Source organism: Poeciliopsis prolifica, unplaced genomic scaffold (genome assembly GCF_027474105.1).
Source record: "Poeciliopsis prolifica strain line A6 unplaced genomic scaffold, Auburn_PproV2 SCAFFOLD057, whole genome shotgun sequence".
NCBI classification, from domain to species: Eukaryota; Metazoa; Chordata; class Actinopteri; order Cyprinodontiformes; family Poeciliidae; genus Poeciliopsis; species Poeciliopsis prolifica.
The window spans coordinates 1,150,244-1,169,764 of NW_026562432.1; the positions used below are offsets into that span (position 1 = coordinate 1,150,244).

The 19,521-nt window shown below is 40.9% G+C and overlaps 1 protein-coding gene across 2 annotated transcripts in view; it reads right to left on the reverse strand.

Annotated features, from left to right (window-relative positions):
• Nucleotides 1–19,521, reverse strand: part of cdh8 (cadherin 8) — a 136,679-nt gene that overhangs the window by 74,997 nt on the left and 42,161 nt on the right. For both annotated transcript variants that reach the window (XM_055060049.1, XM_055060050.1), the window contains exon 3: nucleotides 5,838–6,132. In XM_055060049.1, coding sequence (XP_054916024.1) covers nucleotides 5,838–6,132 — 295 coding nt within the window. The remainder of the gene's footprint in view (nucleotides 1–5,837; nucleotides 6,133–19,521) is intronic.

Below are 19,521 nucleotides of genomic sequence, written 5' to 3' on the forward strand. Positions count from 1 at the left end.
CATAATAGCTCTGAAAATGCAAATCAACTCCAGGTAATCTATTAATGTCACTTCGGTTTTATGTCTCCGCTCCAATTTAGCGGATCCTGACACTTTTGGCGAGGATCCGCGCTTCGGTGCAGGTATTCATTTTGCTGCGGTTTCAGGGAGGGCGGGCCATCTGTCGGCGAGTCTCGCTTGTTAATCGGCCTGATAATGAAGCGCACTCGCAGCCTGACACTCCTGGGGCGTCTGTGTCTCTCGCACACGACTTTTTGTGCCGCAGAACAACTTTCACCAAGTTTGCTCCGCAGCGGAGCAATTATTGTCATTCGCACCCCCTCTTAGCGTGCCGAGGAGGGCCCGGCGACCTCCTCCTAATTACCTGAAGCATCACTTCCAGCAGACTTTGTAATTTCCATCTACATCACAACCCCGCTTGTTAGCTGCAGACGGTGGCAGAGCCTCATAATTCCGGGCATATGGCCGACAAACATGCAAGGGAATTTGTCAGCTTGTACTGGCCTTAAAGTCGAAGACCCCATTAACGGGGAAAACAGGATCCACTAATCCTGTGAGATCTGTGCAATCAGTGCCAAAGAAAACACATTAATATCACAGGCAGGCTTGCAGCCGTAAGCAATAAACTTGCTTTAACTGCAGTGACACTGAGGCATAAATACAAAATGAATACATTCGCACAGCTAACAACGTTGGCTAAGCACGCAGAGATATCAAGTACTAATCAGCTGGGAGGAAATAAACAGCTTTTTTATTTCCCTGAAGATTAGAAGCAGAGAAAATTACCTAAACCTTGGATGACTAAAAACGCATGCAACGACCAAAAAAAAGAAAAAAACTAATAAATAAGAGCTTGACAACCTGGAAGATTTTCTGTAAGTGATTAAAGCTTTGCTAATTAATATTTTTATTCCAAATGAAAGGTTAAATTAGCATGTGGGATGTGGGTTTATCATTGATAAAGCCTTCTCATTGAATCATAACAAGTCCCTCAGTTGCAGTGTGGAGGAATGTATTTTACAGGCCACTGCATCAAAAGCACTAAGATGTGAATAAAGCACATTTGCTTTAGCTAGAGTATATATAGGAAAACCTACAAAAAACACTTCAAACACGGTTAGACTTCGAATTAAAAAGCAAGTAAATAAATTTGGTGGAACAAAAATTTTCCTGAGGAGTTTTTGTAATCGAGTTTCAGTGAAAAACGCCAGGGTCAGTATGAGATTCTTATTGCACAAAGACCTTGAATCATAATACAGAGGTGTCTGTATTTATTTCATTTATTTTTATTTTTTACTGTACCAAACAGCGGTGAGTTCACTTCTGCTAAAACGCTAATAGCAAAGCTAATTAGCTCTTTTGCTTTCCTTACATCAGTTTTTATGTTTAAATTCGAAAATGAAAATTTACTTGGCTGTTTTGTTGAATAAGATTCGACTTTTGAGATTAAGTTTTGGTGTCGACTTTATGAATAAATACAATATCTAAGGATATTATAGGACATTAAGCTTAAAATGTCATTGAGTTGTGGTCTTTCAAGGGCAGATATAATTTGAATTTACGTTAGCGCTTTTGCTAACATAGTCCTTTAGAGTTAGCAAAACTATTGTTTATGAGGCCCCTATCAAGGGCCCTAATATGCTAATAGTACAACAAAGAGCCATCATAACCTCAATAACAATGAAACCTTTGAGTCTAAAAGGATAATGTGTGATTGGAATTAAGACTCATACGTATACTTTCACACTTTTTGTTTTATAGTTTTCTCTCCATTTGTCTTTATAGCTGGAATTTGACATTTTCGAATATTTAGGACATAATAAACCTGTAATAACGGCTCCAGCGAACACAACAAACAGACATTTTTTAAAATCTGTTTTTCTCATCAATACTTCTGGATCTTTCACCAAACCCAAAATGCAAAATTAGATAAAGTTTGAAACTGACAATGGTTCCTATATTCAGAAAAAACTTGACAAAACAATCTTCCAGAGCACAGTGCAATAGATCAAGATTAATGGCAGCCCCACATGCCTTCCTGAGGCCTCGTATATGGAAAACCCTCAATCATTTTCAGGATAAACTAATTAGAGTTACCCTGATTAAGTTAACTTTTTGCCAGATTCCTGAGCTAATTTGGCTGCTGGTAAGTTTTAGATTTTTAATTTTGATGCAGCTTTATTCTACTGGGTCATTCAATCTTCATGCATTTCTCCAGTGGAAGAGTAATGCACCAGAAATAAACCAATAAGCGGAACATCAACCGGGTCTAGTAAATGAGGACTACCAGAAAATAGTTGGTAGCCTTCTCCGTAACTAAAATGTTTTTTGGGGTTTTTTTGGCTTTTGGGATCCATTTCACCCTTTAACATTATTAGCTCATAAGAGATCCTATCGCACAAACTGAACTGATAGCAGATATACCCAGGCCGCTTACGCTAATGACATCTAATTTTATTCCGGCAAACCAATTCCCCTCCAGCGAAGTGATGGCCTTTACTCCCCTCTTTTTGCTCCCCTGTCTTTGTTGCACTGTACTTAGACGGACGATGTGCTTCACAGTGATAGTCACCTCCATTCTTCGCCATTCAGGGGAATGAAAGTCGGGGAAAAGTCACAGAAAGCCACACGTCTTATCCGACTAGCTCTTTTAAAGGAAGAACAAAAGGTCTTTCTCCTTCATTTCCCATTAACCTCTGTGCTCCTCAGCGTACAGGAAACACGGCAACCTCAGCGGCCCATGTCACATATCTCATCCGGCTGTGGGGGAAACGCTTCCTTTGGCGGATGCTGACATTCAATACGAGGGTGGGTTAGGGGGTGGGAGGGAGGTTCTATCTAGCTGTAGTCCTTGACAGATAAAGGTGGGCGTTGATATTTGTCTCAGTCTTGCTGATACCGTGCGGATACACTCTTGATAAGCGCCGTATGGCCAAAGACACTGATGAAGTCTGGAGTGGAGCTGACAAGCTCTGTAAGTGGATAACATCATCAGGAGAAGCTGGCTGTTATGGCCTAGGATTAGATTTTTTGATTGTTCGACGCAAGTGGGGCACATCGTCCCTCTCAACACCATCCCAACCTGGCGAGCCTCTTCTCCCACATGCCGTAATTACATTTGAATACTCCCTTCTTTCTGTCTGAGGTTTCTAACTTGCATGCGGCAGACTTCAGTAGAATCTGTTTATCCCAGCTCCGCTTCTCGTGGACTTTATTAATCCCCAACGCGGGTCGACACACTTCCAGTAGTCCGCAGAGTCCAATGCGCATTCTCAATTGAACGGTGATGAAGAGGAAACGCTGCTGGAAGGAAAGCTGAGGGGTTATGAATACGAGACGGGAGAGATGAATGGCTTTTTTTGTTTGTTTGTCCGGAGCGTCTTCCCATAATGCCGCAGCACATGAAAACTTAACCAGAGGAAAACCTGAAGCTGAGAGGAGGGGGTTGAAAAAAGGCTTTCAAGCAAACAACTGAGCATCCGTGAATGTTTAATTAATCAGTAGTGACAAAAGGGAACAACAGTCAACAAAGAGATGCCGATTTCCATTTCTTATGCATTATTCCCACCGGCAAATCACAGAGTGCTGTCAACTGCCACTTTGCACTCTCGCCCGTCTTCACGGTTGTCTCTGCTCTGAACTACCAAAACCCCTCAGAGAGCCCGAGTTCTGCTCAACCCGAGATCCTAAAGCCTAGAGCAGTGAGGATCATGTAGCAGAGTTCAGACAAAACAAGTTCACTGTTTGTCTGTGTGTACATGAATACTTTTATAGCATCTTTTGTTCCTTTTTGCTTCCAAGCACAGCAGCGGCTAATAAGCATCAGCTAAAGGCGTCAGGAGTAAACTGGAGCTAAATTACAGCCGTCTCGTAGAACCAATGCAAAAGGCTGCATCGTACAGATGGGATTTACCCAAACAGATTCCGTTACATACTTAACACCATCTGCCCTAGAATGTTATGTCACCTCCATGACAGGTTACAAGAGGCAGTTCAATGAAGAAACACAATAACAAGCATATAACGCCAGGCAACAGACCTCAGCTCTCTCGCCGAGCTCCTCCAATGTCAAACCCGCATCAAGACATGCACTGATCACCTTTTTCCTGCTGATGGAAATATTTTTCTACCAGAGCCCTTGCTCCTGCGGGGTCAGTAGTGAGGTAACACTGAAGCAAAGTTAAATAACAAAATGGTCCAGTGACGGGAGTTCTACCCCAACTGTATGAGCAACACATTATCATCCCACAGTGGTCATATAAATGCAGGAAGTGAGAATATGGCAATTCATTAGCAGGCGATATAGTGGTGGAAGCTAAAGGTCTGCAGGTTTATGTGGCAGTTGTGTAACGATACTCTATAGCTGCTCTGTCATTTAGGTTTCTTTTCCATTAGAAGGCCTCATACAGCTGCACAAGCTATGATTCAGCCTATTTTGTTGTTGAGTACAGACAGATCCACCTCTGTGCGGTCCAGACATAAAAAACATGTATTGTGCCACTGCCAATAGAGGCTTCATTATATCACCTTAAGCAAAAATGCGCACATCAGTGACTACTCTATGATACTACTGGGTCATAGTTGATTCTCGGTCTATGGTTGCATGACATTTCAAGGACATTAGCCACAGAAATGTATGACAGCAACAAGAAGAACATGTTTAAAGATAGCTAGGTCGTGGAATTATAGTTTTTAAGGAGAAGCTAAAGTGTTGACAGAAACCTGAAAGCTAAGGTCTTTAGAAAAACAAGTGTCTCTGCCATGCTGTCTGAAAAAAATAATGTAATGCACATGGCATTGGATTCAGAAAAGTTTTCATCCACATGAATCTGAATAAATATGTCCCTGAACATTGTTTTAATGTATGAGCAACACATTCAGACGGCGCTAATGCCGACACAGACGGCATTAACGCCGTCTGTGTCGGCGTTAATGCCAAACCTACAGGGGGCAGTGTAGTGCAAAACTAAAATCCTCTGTCAGCTAACCAGATTGCTTCAAAACAAACACCACTAGTGTCATTAAACATGACACCAACAGATTATTTGTGTGGACAGATAGAGAGATAGGTGGGCAGAACTATTCTTATATTAAAATATAAAGTTATAGAGTTGTTTTTATAAATGTCCACTTTGGGTGGAGTTTTTATGAAAAACTGTTTTTAGTGATACTAAGCTGAGGAGTGTGAAAATGAACTTAGAATTAGAAGGCTGAATACATGTACAACAGAATTGTCACACATTACAACCACCAATATGTTAAATATGAAAGATTTCAAAGTGCTTTTGCAAGGCACTGTATAAAGTTAATAACTGCTAGAAAGTATGGATTGTAATTACAGCAGACACTTGGTGTTGTGGAAGTTACTGATGACAACCGTCCACAAACAGCTGGAATCTGCAAATATCTGAGATGTCTCCTAAACACGCTTACAGTACAGTCTATCTTGACCTGCATTAATACACACAGTGGAAAGTGTCTCAGCACAGCCGCCATAATGCCAACATTTTGGCCATGCTTTGCATATTTGCATGTCTTTGTAGATAAGCTGTTTACAGAGGGCCAACACTGAACTGGGTTTGATCTTGACCCCAGCTGTGAGGTTCCAGCACTGAGCTGTGGGTTGACGTCTCAGAGATTTGACTCGATTCATCATTCTTGTGCTTTCCCTTGCCAAAACTGCTCATCACAGACACTTCTTCCCTCTTGTTCTGATTCTCTCATTATTTCAGTGAGATAGCCCATTAGAGATCTGCAGTCTTGGAGATCTCACACACTGATGAGGGCTGCCGCACAAAGCAAGAGGTTAGAAATTAGATCTGTCAACTGTGACTTACCAACAGCAGACATTTCGGGAACAGACGCGCGGTACGGGCCTTCGATGAACTGCGGCGGATTGTCGTTTATGTCCTGGACTTTGATGATAAACTCGGACGGTGGCTCCAAAGGCTCGTCTGTGTCGGCGTTAATGACCTGGGCTGTTAGCGTATACTCCGCTTTCTCCTCGCGGTCCAGCCTCTTCATGGCGTGGATGTCACCTGTTAACTCATTGATGGCGAAGATGGTGCCTGCCCCTTCGCCTGCCAGGACATATTTGATCTTCTTGTTGCCCACATCCAAGTCTGTGTGTAGCTGCAATGAAAAGGACAGATAAGAGGTCATGTCAGGAAGACGACTGGAGAAATAAATCAGGTTCATCTTTCAGTATGTGCCAGAGCTACAATCATGTGCATGTGTTTGACTTGGTGGCGTTCACGCAGGAGGCTAAACACAAGCACACATTTCTCCAATTTTTCTTCATAATTCTTGTTTAAAACATCTGTCCTTTACTTTTTACTTCAGTATTATTTACACTTAGTGGTTTTCTTAAAAAAAAAAATCATCATTGAGCTCATACTGTAGTTCGCAAAAGGGAAAATAAAATGGAAAAGTAGTCATCGGTGGGGTCTGGGTATCGCTCAGACTTTTTGCATACCCAGGTGACGTTTCAGACGTGACTGTAATATGTTGTTGTTTCTGCTGCGCTTCGCTGAAAGAAGTGTTGCCCAGATACTAAACGTGGCCCAACATTCCCTACGCTTAGCTAAATGAGGCCCGCTGGGGACAATAAGTTTATATGTAGCGCAGGAAATGGACCATAGCCTACATAGTTCCTCATTATGCATCAACAATGCATCATAGAAGAACGCAACACCAGCCAGAATGCTCCCTGAAGTCCACAGTTCACAGAACAGAGATGCCCTGTTCTGGCCTGGTTATATATACAGCATGACAGGGCAAGAATCAGAAGTCCAGAAATTTTTTTGAAGAGGAATCATTCCTCGTTCATTCGCTCAAATAAACAGTCCGGAAGTCGGCGGACGGTGCTGCATGCTCCTCATTATTTTTGTGATCACGGTTTCATTAGTTCACTAAAGCTGCATTACATGCTAAGCTGAGTGGTTAGATCCCACTCGCTCCACAGCCTGGTATAACTAATGAGGCTGACAGCGCTGTGCAAGACCAGGAGGAGAAAGCCTGAGCTGGGCTGGGTTAGAAAAGTTAAAGCTACAGGAGGAAAAAAAAAGAAATGGAAGGAAACATGAGAAGACAGCAGCATATAAAAGCAAAGACGTTTGACTTTATTCAACTAAATACATATAGCACTTGCTCTACTGCGAGCCTCCTTTCATATAAGCCTCCTGATCTGTGATCTGAGTGATTTTTATAGAGGGTGGAAAAGACAGAGCTGGGTGTTCCTGGGGCTCGGCTGCCAGCTCTCACCTTTCAGGCGGTGTTTCGTTAATGCATGTGCCTCTCAAAAGAGGAGACAACGAGCTCATGGGCACAAATCAAAACATCTAAATTCAGCAGCTTTAATTTCATCGCCCCGCCGGTGTTCCGGCGGGGGATTCCTGTGGGAGCGTAGCCGGGGTGCAGAGTAGCGAGGCGGGGATCCATCGGCGAAAATCCCGACCCCTAGAGCCCTTCCCCGCGCGCCATTCACGCCAGCCAGCTTTTATGCTTTTGCCGTCTCCGAGGTGTTGTTTGAAGACACTGACGAAGCACATTCGCTTAAATTGTCACACCTTGCACTTTTGTTTTCCTAATTGTGCCATCATTTCACATGAATGATGTAGCTCATTAGCACAAATGCCTTACAACATCCTGCACACTGAGAAACTCCAAATGAGCTCAAATTAATGATGGTCTGTCATCTTTTTCCCCCCATGTTTTTATTCTGTGTGGCTACTTGTGTGTGCTCTCATACATGCAAGTCAATGTTTTCATCACAGGGGTTGATTTAGATGGGAAACATTGTTGTCAGCTCATATAAAGAACTGAGTTTCTGCAACTATTAGGTTTTTATTGTTTGTGTCTGACATCTTGCATACACGTTGTCAGGTGTTCAGAAAAATGAATATCTCTGCCGCATTGCTTTACCGATAATATTGTACACATGTGATCTGTTTTCAGAAGAGTTTTATTCAACATGAAAAGTTCTCATGTTTCAATTTCATGTTTTCATGTTGAATAAACATGGAAAGTGCTCAGGGCACAAAACACTGCTGAGCGCTTTTAAATATGCCAAACCCAAAGAGGTCAATGTATCGCAAAGCTCAAATCTATCAGCCAATCAGAATCCTTCAAACCAACCACAACTTCCTGTTAGGAATTAAACATGGTGCATCATTTGTTATTTTTTATAACAATGCACCAATTGTTATTATGTTAATAAAACACAAGATGATGTCGATTGAATCCTGTGTCAAAGAAAGCATGTGAATTTATTGACACGTTATTCGTTGCCAATATATCCGTGGGACCCTACAGCTCCATTTTCAGAGAAGCGGTTTCTAGTTTACCTCGGATCATTGTCTTGCTGCATAACCCAAGTCTGGTTGAGATGGAGCTCATAAACTGAAGGCCAGAAATTCTCCTCCATGATTCAGCAGAAGAGAGCAGAGTTCACTGTTTCCATCAAATGCAGTAAATTGTCCAGAGAAAGTGTGATTTTTGTTTATTGACAGCTTTAATCAAGTTTCTTTCTTCTTAGACTAGAGACATAATTTACCTCATTTTCCTAGAATCTTTGGACGACACTGTCACACATATTGTTTATTGTTATTTATTCTTCTCCGTTGTATTAGTCTGTATTTAAATTGCTTGTTTAGTGACCTGGAGTATCGGCTACACACAAGAAAGCACTGTTGCCCAGCAAAGTAGCTATTTGTTGTCCTTGAAGTTGCGAGATGACGTCATTGCCTATATTGCATGAGAGACTATGTCCAATCCAGGCAGCGAAAGAAAAGAATATCATCCTGGGCAAAACAAAAAATGTCTAAGAATAATGGGTAAGATTTGACAAACTGTAGAACCAGGTTGGTTTGGATACATTTTTCATCCTATGAAAACAATTTTTCATCCACTCAGGTTATCTTTGTCCAATACTAAATACTTCTTCAAACCACTGCATGTGTGGCAAAGCTCAATAACAGGAAGGAAGTAATTCTGAACTACCAGGGGTTAAAAAATCTTGTCCACTCCAAAAAACAATTATGATAAAAAACATGGTGGAGTCAAGCTATGCATTGCAAGAGGCCGTTGATCTACATCTTTAAATTCCTCATTGATGAATCCCAACGGTGCTGAGAGTGGTGGACAGTTTACAGTTTCATGAGAAAACCCAATCTGCTGATTGCTACTCTCAAGAGAGCTGATATGCAAACCTTTAATTGATAAGGTTTGGTGTTTTCAAAGTCAAGTCCAAAGTATTGAGTTTAATGCCTCTGTTTGTTTTGACTTTACAAACACAGCAATCTGTTTGTTGAGCATTTTTGCTGAAGGGTGAGTCACCCTTTGACCTCTCAAGTCGGAAAAAATCATTCTTATCTTGAGAGTAAAATGCGTTAGCAGTGGAATATTTCTACGTCTAAGTATTTACTCGCACAGTGAGCCTGCAGCCAAGAAAATGATTCAGATCGGTTATACCTACTCAGTAGAATCTCAACGTTTTTTTAGTTAACTCTTCAAACCCTTTAAAATGTTAATATCGACAAAAATGTCCAAGGTCAAAAAGAAATACGGCACATCTGATTTACCTCTGAAGTCAGAAATGAAAGCATCAAATCCAACTTCACTGTGTTGCAGGTGCAGGCTGGACGGGCTTTCTCAGTTTTGTGCTCAGCTCATATCAGCTGAAGCTGTCAATAACAGTTTGGGCATGTAAACATTGCAACATAATATTTTTAAAGATATTTTTACGATAAACAAGTTTGACAAAAAAAAAAAACCCTGTTCATTTCTCCAGCTTTAACAAATCATTAGGAGTTACACTGGATCAGCGTTTCCATGAAGTTCTAAGGAGTTGGTGATTCCAGATGTTAATGAAAAAGTATCAAGAAAACAGTTAAAGAGTGTTTCCAAAGAAATATGATTAGATAAAATATGACAGATTAAATTTAAGCTTAGATGCAAAACAACAAAAAAAATGCTGCTGTACACTTTCATTAATCTCGTGTATAAAGGTGACACATTAAAAACATAAAGCTACAGTGTCTATAAAAAATACAAACTTGATGTTTCACTCTTTTGCTGCTTTTATAAAGCAATCATAGTGAGTTGTATGACTTTGTGTTTTTATTATGTAAAGCACTTTGAAATGCCTAGCTGCTGAAAGGTGCTATACAATTAAAATTTGATTGATTGATCAATCAATAAGCAAAATCTGGCTTATAAAAAACATAGAACAAGTCAGTAGTTTCAAATTCAAAACATATTTCTACAAATGACAAAAAAATGACTAGAAACATAATTATGCAATCACTTCTATGTAAATATTTTGACAGTTATTTTTTTGCAGAAATCATTCGTCACTGACATTTTTTGTCAAAAAAGTAAAATGTTGTTGATCATGATTCATTTGTAGAAGCAATTTTTTTACACGCAGTGTAAATGCACTGGTAACTTAAGTAGTTAGGTAATCCAAAATAGTTCTTCCTGTCTTAAGACAACCCCACTGGCCCTGGCCCTTCATAAATCATAAACCAAGGCAGTCATGTAAGCTTTCGTAAACAAAGCCAGCAGAGTGGAACCACAGAAAACGAAGGCAGTTTTCCAGAACTCTGTCTGCTCTACCGCTGGATTCACTGCCAGTCTTCCTGTCATACGCTTTATCATGGCAGCCATTGCTGGATTCTTCTCATCTAGACATGTTTTTCCAAAGCGAACAAAAATCCCTGATGAAAATTACATTTGGACAGCGGAGTCAGCAAAGATATTTCTGGTTTCAGTTGTAGTGATTCCTACCAATCGTCATTTGAATTTTAAGCAAACTTTGGAAATAATGCGAATTAGGTGTGTTTTTATTGGCTTGGGGTGAATCAACCAGGCTACACAAAGTGTCATTTCTTCAGAAGCACAAGATGCAAACCAGCATGGTGCAAACATTTTGGAAAAATGGAGAGAGTCAGAGCTGGAGGTTTGGGCCCAGATATTTACCAATCCTTCCACCATTACCAGTAGATCACCCAAATCCCATCCTGAAGCGCTTTTTGCAGGCCACTCTAGTCTACACTTCTCCGCGATGAGCTGGAGGAGGTTGAACTTTTTCATTTCTCTGAGTTCCATACTTCTGATAAAACACAAACCTACCAATGAATGGTACAGTTCACTACATCAGAACTTATTCGCCAAACGTGTTTCTATCTCTGTTTGTGCATTGTGAAATTGAAGAAATTATTTAGAATTTTCCCATTTCCATCAACATTTTCTAAATATGTGTGTAAAAACATTGATGGAAACACGTCTTGTGAGTCCATTACTAAAGTTTCAGCTTCCTTTGTTCCACTGTTACTGGTTCCTGCTGTGCCAGAATCATCTTGCAGAATATTAGCCTCTGCTCTTGGGTTAAATGTGTGAGCTGAGGAATCTAAGAAAAAAAAAAGGTCTCTTGTTGTCAGAAAGCGAACATATAAAGCTATGCTGGGCAAAGAGATGTGACATCTGTCCAACCAAAACACACTTTTGAGAAGTGGGGGCAATTTCAAAGGCTGTTATTTTCATCCTCATTGTGACTCAGCTTACAACACTGCATAGATGTCTCAGTGGCTTAGCGCCCGCATTACAGCCGGCGACTAGCAAAAAACACAAAGGCCGGATGAATCTTCTCCATTACAAAGGGGCATGTCGTGTTCTTTCTTTTGGAAATGAAAAGTCACACTTTCACTCATCGTTTTGTCAGAAGCTGTGACTCGATCGCCGCCTTCTCTGAAAGTTGAGGCGAAGTTGCTGTAACTAGCCGCAGCTCTCAATGCTCCTCTGCAGGACTCCGGTCGGCCACTTCTTAGACAGCCGTCACACTGGAGTGCCCAAATGGTCATCAAAAAGTACAATTACAGATAGACGGGGAAAAAAAAAAAACTGGAGAAGACCGTCACAGGTCCTGGTCATTAGGCGGGTTGCCTGGGAAACTCCAACACCACCAACAACCAGTGACATTCGCTCTGGCATCCAGGAAGCAAGCAGATAATAGATGACAAAAGAATGCAGTTGCAATACACCATGCAGACTTTTGAACACGGGGTAAACAAAGGCATGCCGTTATTGATTTGGTATTTGGTAAGTAGCAATATTAATAGAGATGCTAGCAGTCTGTCTGGTAAAGGCAAACCAGACTTTAAATAGGAGCTAAACGTAATGCCGCCGTCTTCCAGGGGGTTTTGTTCGCTTTGTAAACAGGGAATTCATTATTCGGTGAGAGAAAATGTAATTCATCACATGGCATCAGTGAGTGTGGCGGGTGTGTTCAGGCTGGAAAGGTTTTATTGACTCCTTCACCGACCGCAGCCTCTGCTGTTGAAAAGACAGACATCCATACATTCTGCGACTGCAGCTCAGACTGATGAAGTAAGCCTTTGATGAATGAAGACGGGTTTTTTTTTCCTCCCTAACAGTGCTCTCCGCCTTCACATACAAACGCGTGTGCACACCTCCCGACTGCAGCTCCCAATCAGGCGGGGGCTCGGATTGGGACTGCTTATCCTGCCGGGCGGAGGAGGAAATATGTCAGCCGCAAGCTGAAGATGAGCCTTTACAGCAATCACTTGAACAATCACCATCCTAATGAGATAGATTCAACAGATTCCACTCCCACATACCCAAACCCACTCCCCGTCACGGGGCGGGATTCCTCTCCGTCTTGCCCCCGCTGGAAGAACTAATGATTTTGCTCCCTGTCAGGCCAAATGCTAGTTAGGACATGTGCTCCTCCTATGTACGTACCAACAGGAGCGAAGATGGAGAGGCAGACTGAGAGTGAAGAGGAAGAAGGAGGAGATGCTGTCAGTGTGATGAAGAACAGACTGCACACAGCGCGTCAGGCCGCCGTCTCCAGCCTCGACCTCGGTTAGTATTTAGAGGGGGTTGGAGATTGCCTCTGTTGTCACATTGAATCGGACATGGCATTTAGAAGTGAACTGGACTTGAGTGAGAGCACCGATGAAGAAATCACTGCATTTAGGATTATTTGAATTTACACAAGAAATATCCAAACAAATCTGGTATTATGTGAAGAAAGTGATTAGCGCCCGATTTTACCAACTTGTTGTTCCACTTATAGCAAGGGATGCTTTTAAAGTGGCGGTATTATGTAAAATGTACATTTTTGAGCTTAATATCATGTTGTAATGTTATTCCATCATCAAAAATGTAGCTGCTTGAGAAATACTTTAATACTTCTCAAAGCAATGCTGGTAAAAACCTTGTTAAAGCGTAAATAGAGGAGAGAGGTTGTGATGACTTTCTGAAGGCAGAGCTTTAGGAAGAGGAGGAGTGTTTTTTAAAGAGACAGAGGCCCAATTTCAAGGCGTTAAATTAGGAAGTCAAATTTCCTTTAAGTCACATTTGATATATACAGCATTTTTTACACAGTTATTTGATCGTGCCCTAAAATGCCACTATGTGCCTGGAAAATCCATAACGGCCCGCCATAGTTCCCTATGTTACCCTCTAGATTCTAGACTTAACACTAAGTATGTTTAAATTTTATTAAGATTTCAATGCAATTAATTGTTTTTTCTTTTGTTTGTTTGATTTATGCAAAAAGTCAAAGCGACTTCTGTGACAACAGCGGTGAAGAATAATGTCGCTTCTCTTGGCCCACTGGGCTTCGTTTTTGCATCCAAATATTTTCCGATGGGACGCTGAGAAAGACTAATGTTATGGTCAAGTTGTGCTAAAAGGAGTTAGCTGCTCAGTGAAACCTTTACAATAGCATCTCAATGCGAAACATGCTGCAGCGACACAGACGTCCCCAACGCTAATGTTAGCATCTGCGGCCCACATTTCTGACAAAGTGTTCCTGAGACACTTCAAACCTGAATCGGTATAATAACACTTTACACCAAATTCGATGGTTAAGAAACCTTGATGACAGATTAAAAGCAATGAATATCTTTGTAGTTGAGCTCATATGTCTATTTATTCAGCAAATTAGCAGCAAATGTTGCTTATTTTGTCAATATGTAGTGTTTGGTTAATAGCGATTGATTGCAGGCTCAGCAATTAGCTCTCAAATTAAATCCATGAGCTAAAAATCACTTTTTTTCTGTCGAAATGGGAACAGAGGCAGAAGGGGGAAGTGCTTAAGTACAGTTACCTCTGAACATCTGCTTTACGGTGTGTTGGCTCTAAATGTCATGATCAGTGCGGCACCGACACAAAAAGACGAAGAAGATCTCATTAAACTGAGGTTATATAACACTTAAGACTGCATATAAGGGTAAATGACATATTATCCATTAAAAATGGACCGGATGCATGTTGTTATGTAAAGTGTGTGGGTCCCCAGGGTCATGCACAGTTTCAGGCTGGTTTGCACAGCACCTTTTTGTTGCAGCCAGATGTTGACTTTTTATATTCAGCTCAGCCGGTCGTTATGTGCCCTACTTTTCTCCCCTCATTTGGTCAGCGTAATCCAGCTCCACAGAACAAATCCAGAAAAAAAAAAAAAGTTCATTGGAGACAGCTTCACACTGCAGCGAGAAAATCAACAGCGGGTAATTCATTGCCAAAACGGATAAAATTAGAGCTTCTGTGCCGCCTTCGGCAACCGCAGCCCAAATAGTTACTCCGGATAGATTCTGCTCAAACACGTCTGGAAATTAATTGTACTTCCTCCCATTTGTTGGATTTTGACTCTTCTAATTACACGTACATGAATAATCTGTAATTCTAAATATTGCAATAACATTTTGAATGTACGGAACAGATGGCGCGATGCATGATATATGATACGCTTAGCTATTCTTGGGAACATTTTCCCTCCAGTATGTCTCGTGGCACACAGCGGTTTATCAAATTGGACACAAAAGTTCCCTTCGGTTGTGAAACCGCTGTAGATTTTACCGGAGGAAGCTGTACAATAGCAGACACTGAAATGAAAAATAAATATGATATACATAAGTAAAAAGAATGAAAAAAAGAAAGAAGCTTCTTTTAGAATTAAAAGCATTGAAATGTTCTCACCTCTTCCATGCTTGCCATTACAACCGAGGTCAACTTTAAAGGCGTTAAATAAACTGATTTTCCTCTACGACTGCTGGAGTTGTTTGCTGAGAAAACGCAGTGATTTTTATGACTCTCGCAGATTGAAGGAGATTTAAAATGCCGGGTTATCTGCTGTCCTTTTGCCAAAGGGCCACAGAGGGATAGAATCAGCAGAGATTTGCAAGCATCTTTTTGTGGGAGGGCGATAATCAATACCGCTTCTGTGGAGGTCAGTCACAGTATTAATGGAGGCCAGAAAGGAGGAACGGGTTCCGTGCATGTTTTCCTGTTCGCTTATTACCAGTGCAGACACTTGCGCTTTATTGAGACAACGGGAGAGAGATGTTGGCGCGACCCCGCCACAAGCGAAGGTGGTGGTCCGTAATTGAAGCCAGGGCAACTCAGAAAAGGTACAGTAATTACAATCAGCACTGATCACATCTCCACAGTCACGCTCAAATACCTTGTAGACTTTTTTTTTAGAGTAAATCAGTAGAACTTTTTTTTTTTCTTTTTCTTTTTTTTTATGCACTGCTTACATCCTGTATATATTTTTCTCTTGGACGACTATGAATTAATGAGACAGACCAAAAAAAGTAAAAATTGCTGGATCTGTGTGCAATCTGTGCCAAGGTCAATCCAAGCTAATGTGTTCCGCGTCCATCCCTGCACTCTGAGCAATTGCGCGCGTGTGGCATTCATTGCCGCCGGCGCTTTATTGCTTCTGGAGAATAAGTCAAAGTCAAAGCAGCTACCTTCTGTATACGAGGGCAACGCAATTAGATTTAGCCACCCATGAAAAGCGTTTTGCTTGTAAGTCTGGAAAAAAGAAAAGAAAAAAAAAAAATGCAAGGATGCATTTTAACTGTCGGACAACATGGAGTCACAGTGGAACCGTGGGTAGGGAGACGGGCCCACGGGCCGCTGTCGATTAACACTGCTGTGCTTTGGTGTCAAGCTCTGACCTTTCACCTTAATCAGGCTCATGAGGCCTATCATTACCTGATGCTGATATTCTGATGAAGCGTAGCATTAGACCTTTTTAACCTGATTTCAACCCCATAACCCAAAAAGTGTACATTTTAGATCTGACACATTAGTTAAATACATTTTGATGCATTAAAAACTTTAACAGAATTAATCATTCATTTTTCCTATGTCATTCCTATGTATAAAACTCCTGAGTCAGAACCTTTGTATTTGAGTGTTTCTGGTTCATTCATAAATAAATAAATATGCATACGATGTAACTTTAGATATAAATTTATATGTATGAATTTTATTATATATATATATATATATATATATATATATATATATATATATATATATATATACACACCATGCGGTGTATATATAATAATAATAATAGTTTTATATATATATTAACACAGGTCTCTTTCAAGAAATGCTTTAATTTTCCACGGAAACACAAAGAAAAAAGCAGTTTTTACTCTATTTTTACTCCCCCAGTCCTGTAAGTGGCGCCTAACATAGAGTTAAGTTTCATGACAAGAAAGCAAGAACGCCACACAACAAAGCGCAAGCAGAGACTTTTAGGTTAAGTGAAGTCGAGCTCCTCTGTTTCACGTTAGGTTATGAAACTAAAACTACAAGATGAACACATACTCAACCATTGTCGTTGTTGAGCTAATCCCTCAAAAGTTTTACAAAAAAAGGCAATATTTTCAATCTAGAACCTGTTAAAACAAATGTTAGGGTCCTCAAAAATGTTGTTTCTGCATGGATGAACTGTTTATAACCTTCTTGCAGTCTCATTAAAAAAAAGGAAAAAAACAAAACAAAACAAGAACCTTCCTGTCTGGACATTGGCCTGACATTAATTTGAACGAGAAAAGTCGAGTCGAGTCCTGATGAATCTTCAGTCGATTATGCTCCATCCATCCATGCAGAGGTGGGAGTTCTTTTAAATAGACTCACCATGTGGTTAATCATAAAGAGAGAGCAGGACGAAGCCATTATGCGAAAGAATAAAGATGGGCTCTGAAAGCAACAAGACTGTTCCACTCACTATAAAGAGAGAGAGACAGGGAGAGTGAGAGAGATGGATTATCAGATTTAAATACAAGGATATCAGAAAAAAAAAAGAAAAACAATCTCAAAGAGAAGCTGAATCTGTGTCTCAGTGATGTTGGAGACCGCATTGACGAGCTCTGAATTCGGAAAATGAAAATATCCTTCAGAATGGGATCAACAATAAGCCTGTGTTCCTGTATTCAGCTGTGCTCTTTGAAAAAACAGAACTGCATCAAAATAAGTCTTTTATAAGAACACTAATAAACTAAAATATCGCTTACCAACACCGAACGCTTTGGCAAAAACAGGCTGATAAAGGAACCGCTTGAAACGCAGTAGAGATGAAGCCTTTACAGGAACCGAACTTCCTGCCGCTACTCTTGTCTACGTGGTGACATGGGTATGGAAATTCAGTTCACATCTGCTCATTCTGTTCCTATTGTTCAGCAAGAGCACAATCAGGTCGCTCATTTGTGTTTGGCCTCTTAACACCAGAAAGCGAGTCCACTTCACAGCAGCGCCACGTGTGTGCTGCGAAGAGTTCAGCAGCCCGCCAAGAAAAGGCGGTAATTTCAGCAAAACAAACAGCAAAAAAAGAAAAAGAAGAAAAAGAGGCATTGTGAAGAATAAAGAGATACGCGCTGGGAGAGCGCGCAAATGAGCTCAGCTACTGGGGCTGCTGGTTCCACGCTGCGATCTAAAACAGAGAGGGGAGTTCTTAGTGTTAACCTCACCTACTGTCATTACCCTACCTGTGGGCCCCGGCGCTCATCTGTACACACAGCATGCCGAAACGTAGGTGGAGGGAGTGGAGCGCTAAGCAAAACAAGCTTAATCAACGAGCACAACAGTTTTCTCTTTCTTTCTGTGCGGCTGTCCTAATCAAATCAAGGAATGAGATTGATTTCACGAGGTGCAGATGGATTCCGTAGCAAGTCTAATTCAATGTGCCGCCTTTCCTCTATGATGCGTGTTTTCTCGGCCCAGATGGCGCTGCTCGGGTTTGTGATTCACGCTTTAGTGTTTCACCCACCCCTCCTCCCCCTCTCCTTTCTTTCACAAGCTTTAGATTCTTCTTCGCTCACGGTTTAGGCGGGAAGTAAACCAGCGCTGACGTGGATGAGTGTCACAAACTCATCTGTCAAGCAGCTGATCTTGTGACTTTGATAAATGTCGGAAGCAACACAAGTGTCTAAGAGTGAAAGCTAACTGAATCAGTAAATGAACAAGTTTCCAGTCTCAATGAAACCCAAAATCGCTCGTACGCGGGGAAGATTTAGCAGTAAACGCTCCAAGGTTTTGCAAGGAGAAACTGGTGAAAGTTCAATGACGGGCTATATTAGTGTGTTCACAGATCTAATAAAGGTTTCATAAATCACAAATTATGTTCCACATATTCTGCCTTTAGTGTGAAATAACTTTTCATTTTTGAAGAGGCTAAATATTCAAGTTTTTAAACTTGAATATAAGCCTTCGATTTGCCCTTGAGCAAATCAAAGATGCTCAAGGGCGTGAAAAATTCAGCAGCGTTATTTGTCAAATCGGAAGCTAAACACCTAAGTACAAATTTATAAAGTACGTTTTCATCTGGAGTCACGTTCAGTTGCAGTAAATTCTGTCAAAATTCACCTACTGTATGTCGCCAATAGATATTGTATCCCAACCATTATTGTTGATAAATGTTAAAGAAGAAAGTACAAGTTGTGTGTGACGAACCAAAGGATGCTAGTTGTTAGCCTATTCATGGCTATCTCTAGCTAATCTAATGCTAACTCTAGTCTGTTAATGCTAAAAGTCAGCAGGGGGCGGTTGGTGGTGAGTGACCAGCCTCGGCATGCTAATTACCAGTCTCTCCAAAGTCAATGCAAATGAGTTATTGCCTTCACCGGCCGCACCATTAGTGGTGCCATCCGATCAGTACCCAGCTTTGGAATGAACATACCCTCCTATAACTAGGAAGTAGCCACCGCTGGGTGCATAATAGTCTTAATTTTGGTGCCAATACCATGCTGCCAAAATGTCAACCAGTTAGCAAAAAATCTTGTTCAACATTGGCTGTTTCAGTATGACACTGGCCTTAAACACACAGTTGAAGTGTGTGTCAAATATCTTAAGAGTCTGATAGAGAATTTTTGAAGAGAGCTAAACTTTAGGGTGATGGCAGAGAGGCTTTCCCACTTCAAAGACTCAGAGATTATCGTAAAGGATCAATGGAGACATGCAAAACACTTTCAGGAACTATGAAGACTGTTCGGCTGCTGTAATAGCCAATAAATTCTTTTGATTATTGAAAAGGGTATAATTAATTTGAGAAATTACATTTTTTGTTCTAAAGTAAATTAAAAACTAAGACATTTCCATCTTAAGCCCACAATGACCCTCTTTGTATATGTTTTGGGAAATGCCTGTTTTGTTTCCTGACAGAAATAAACTTGTTGATTCAATGAAAATGCCTTC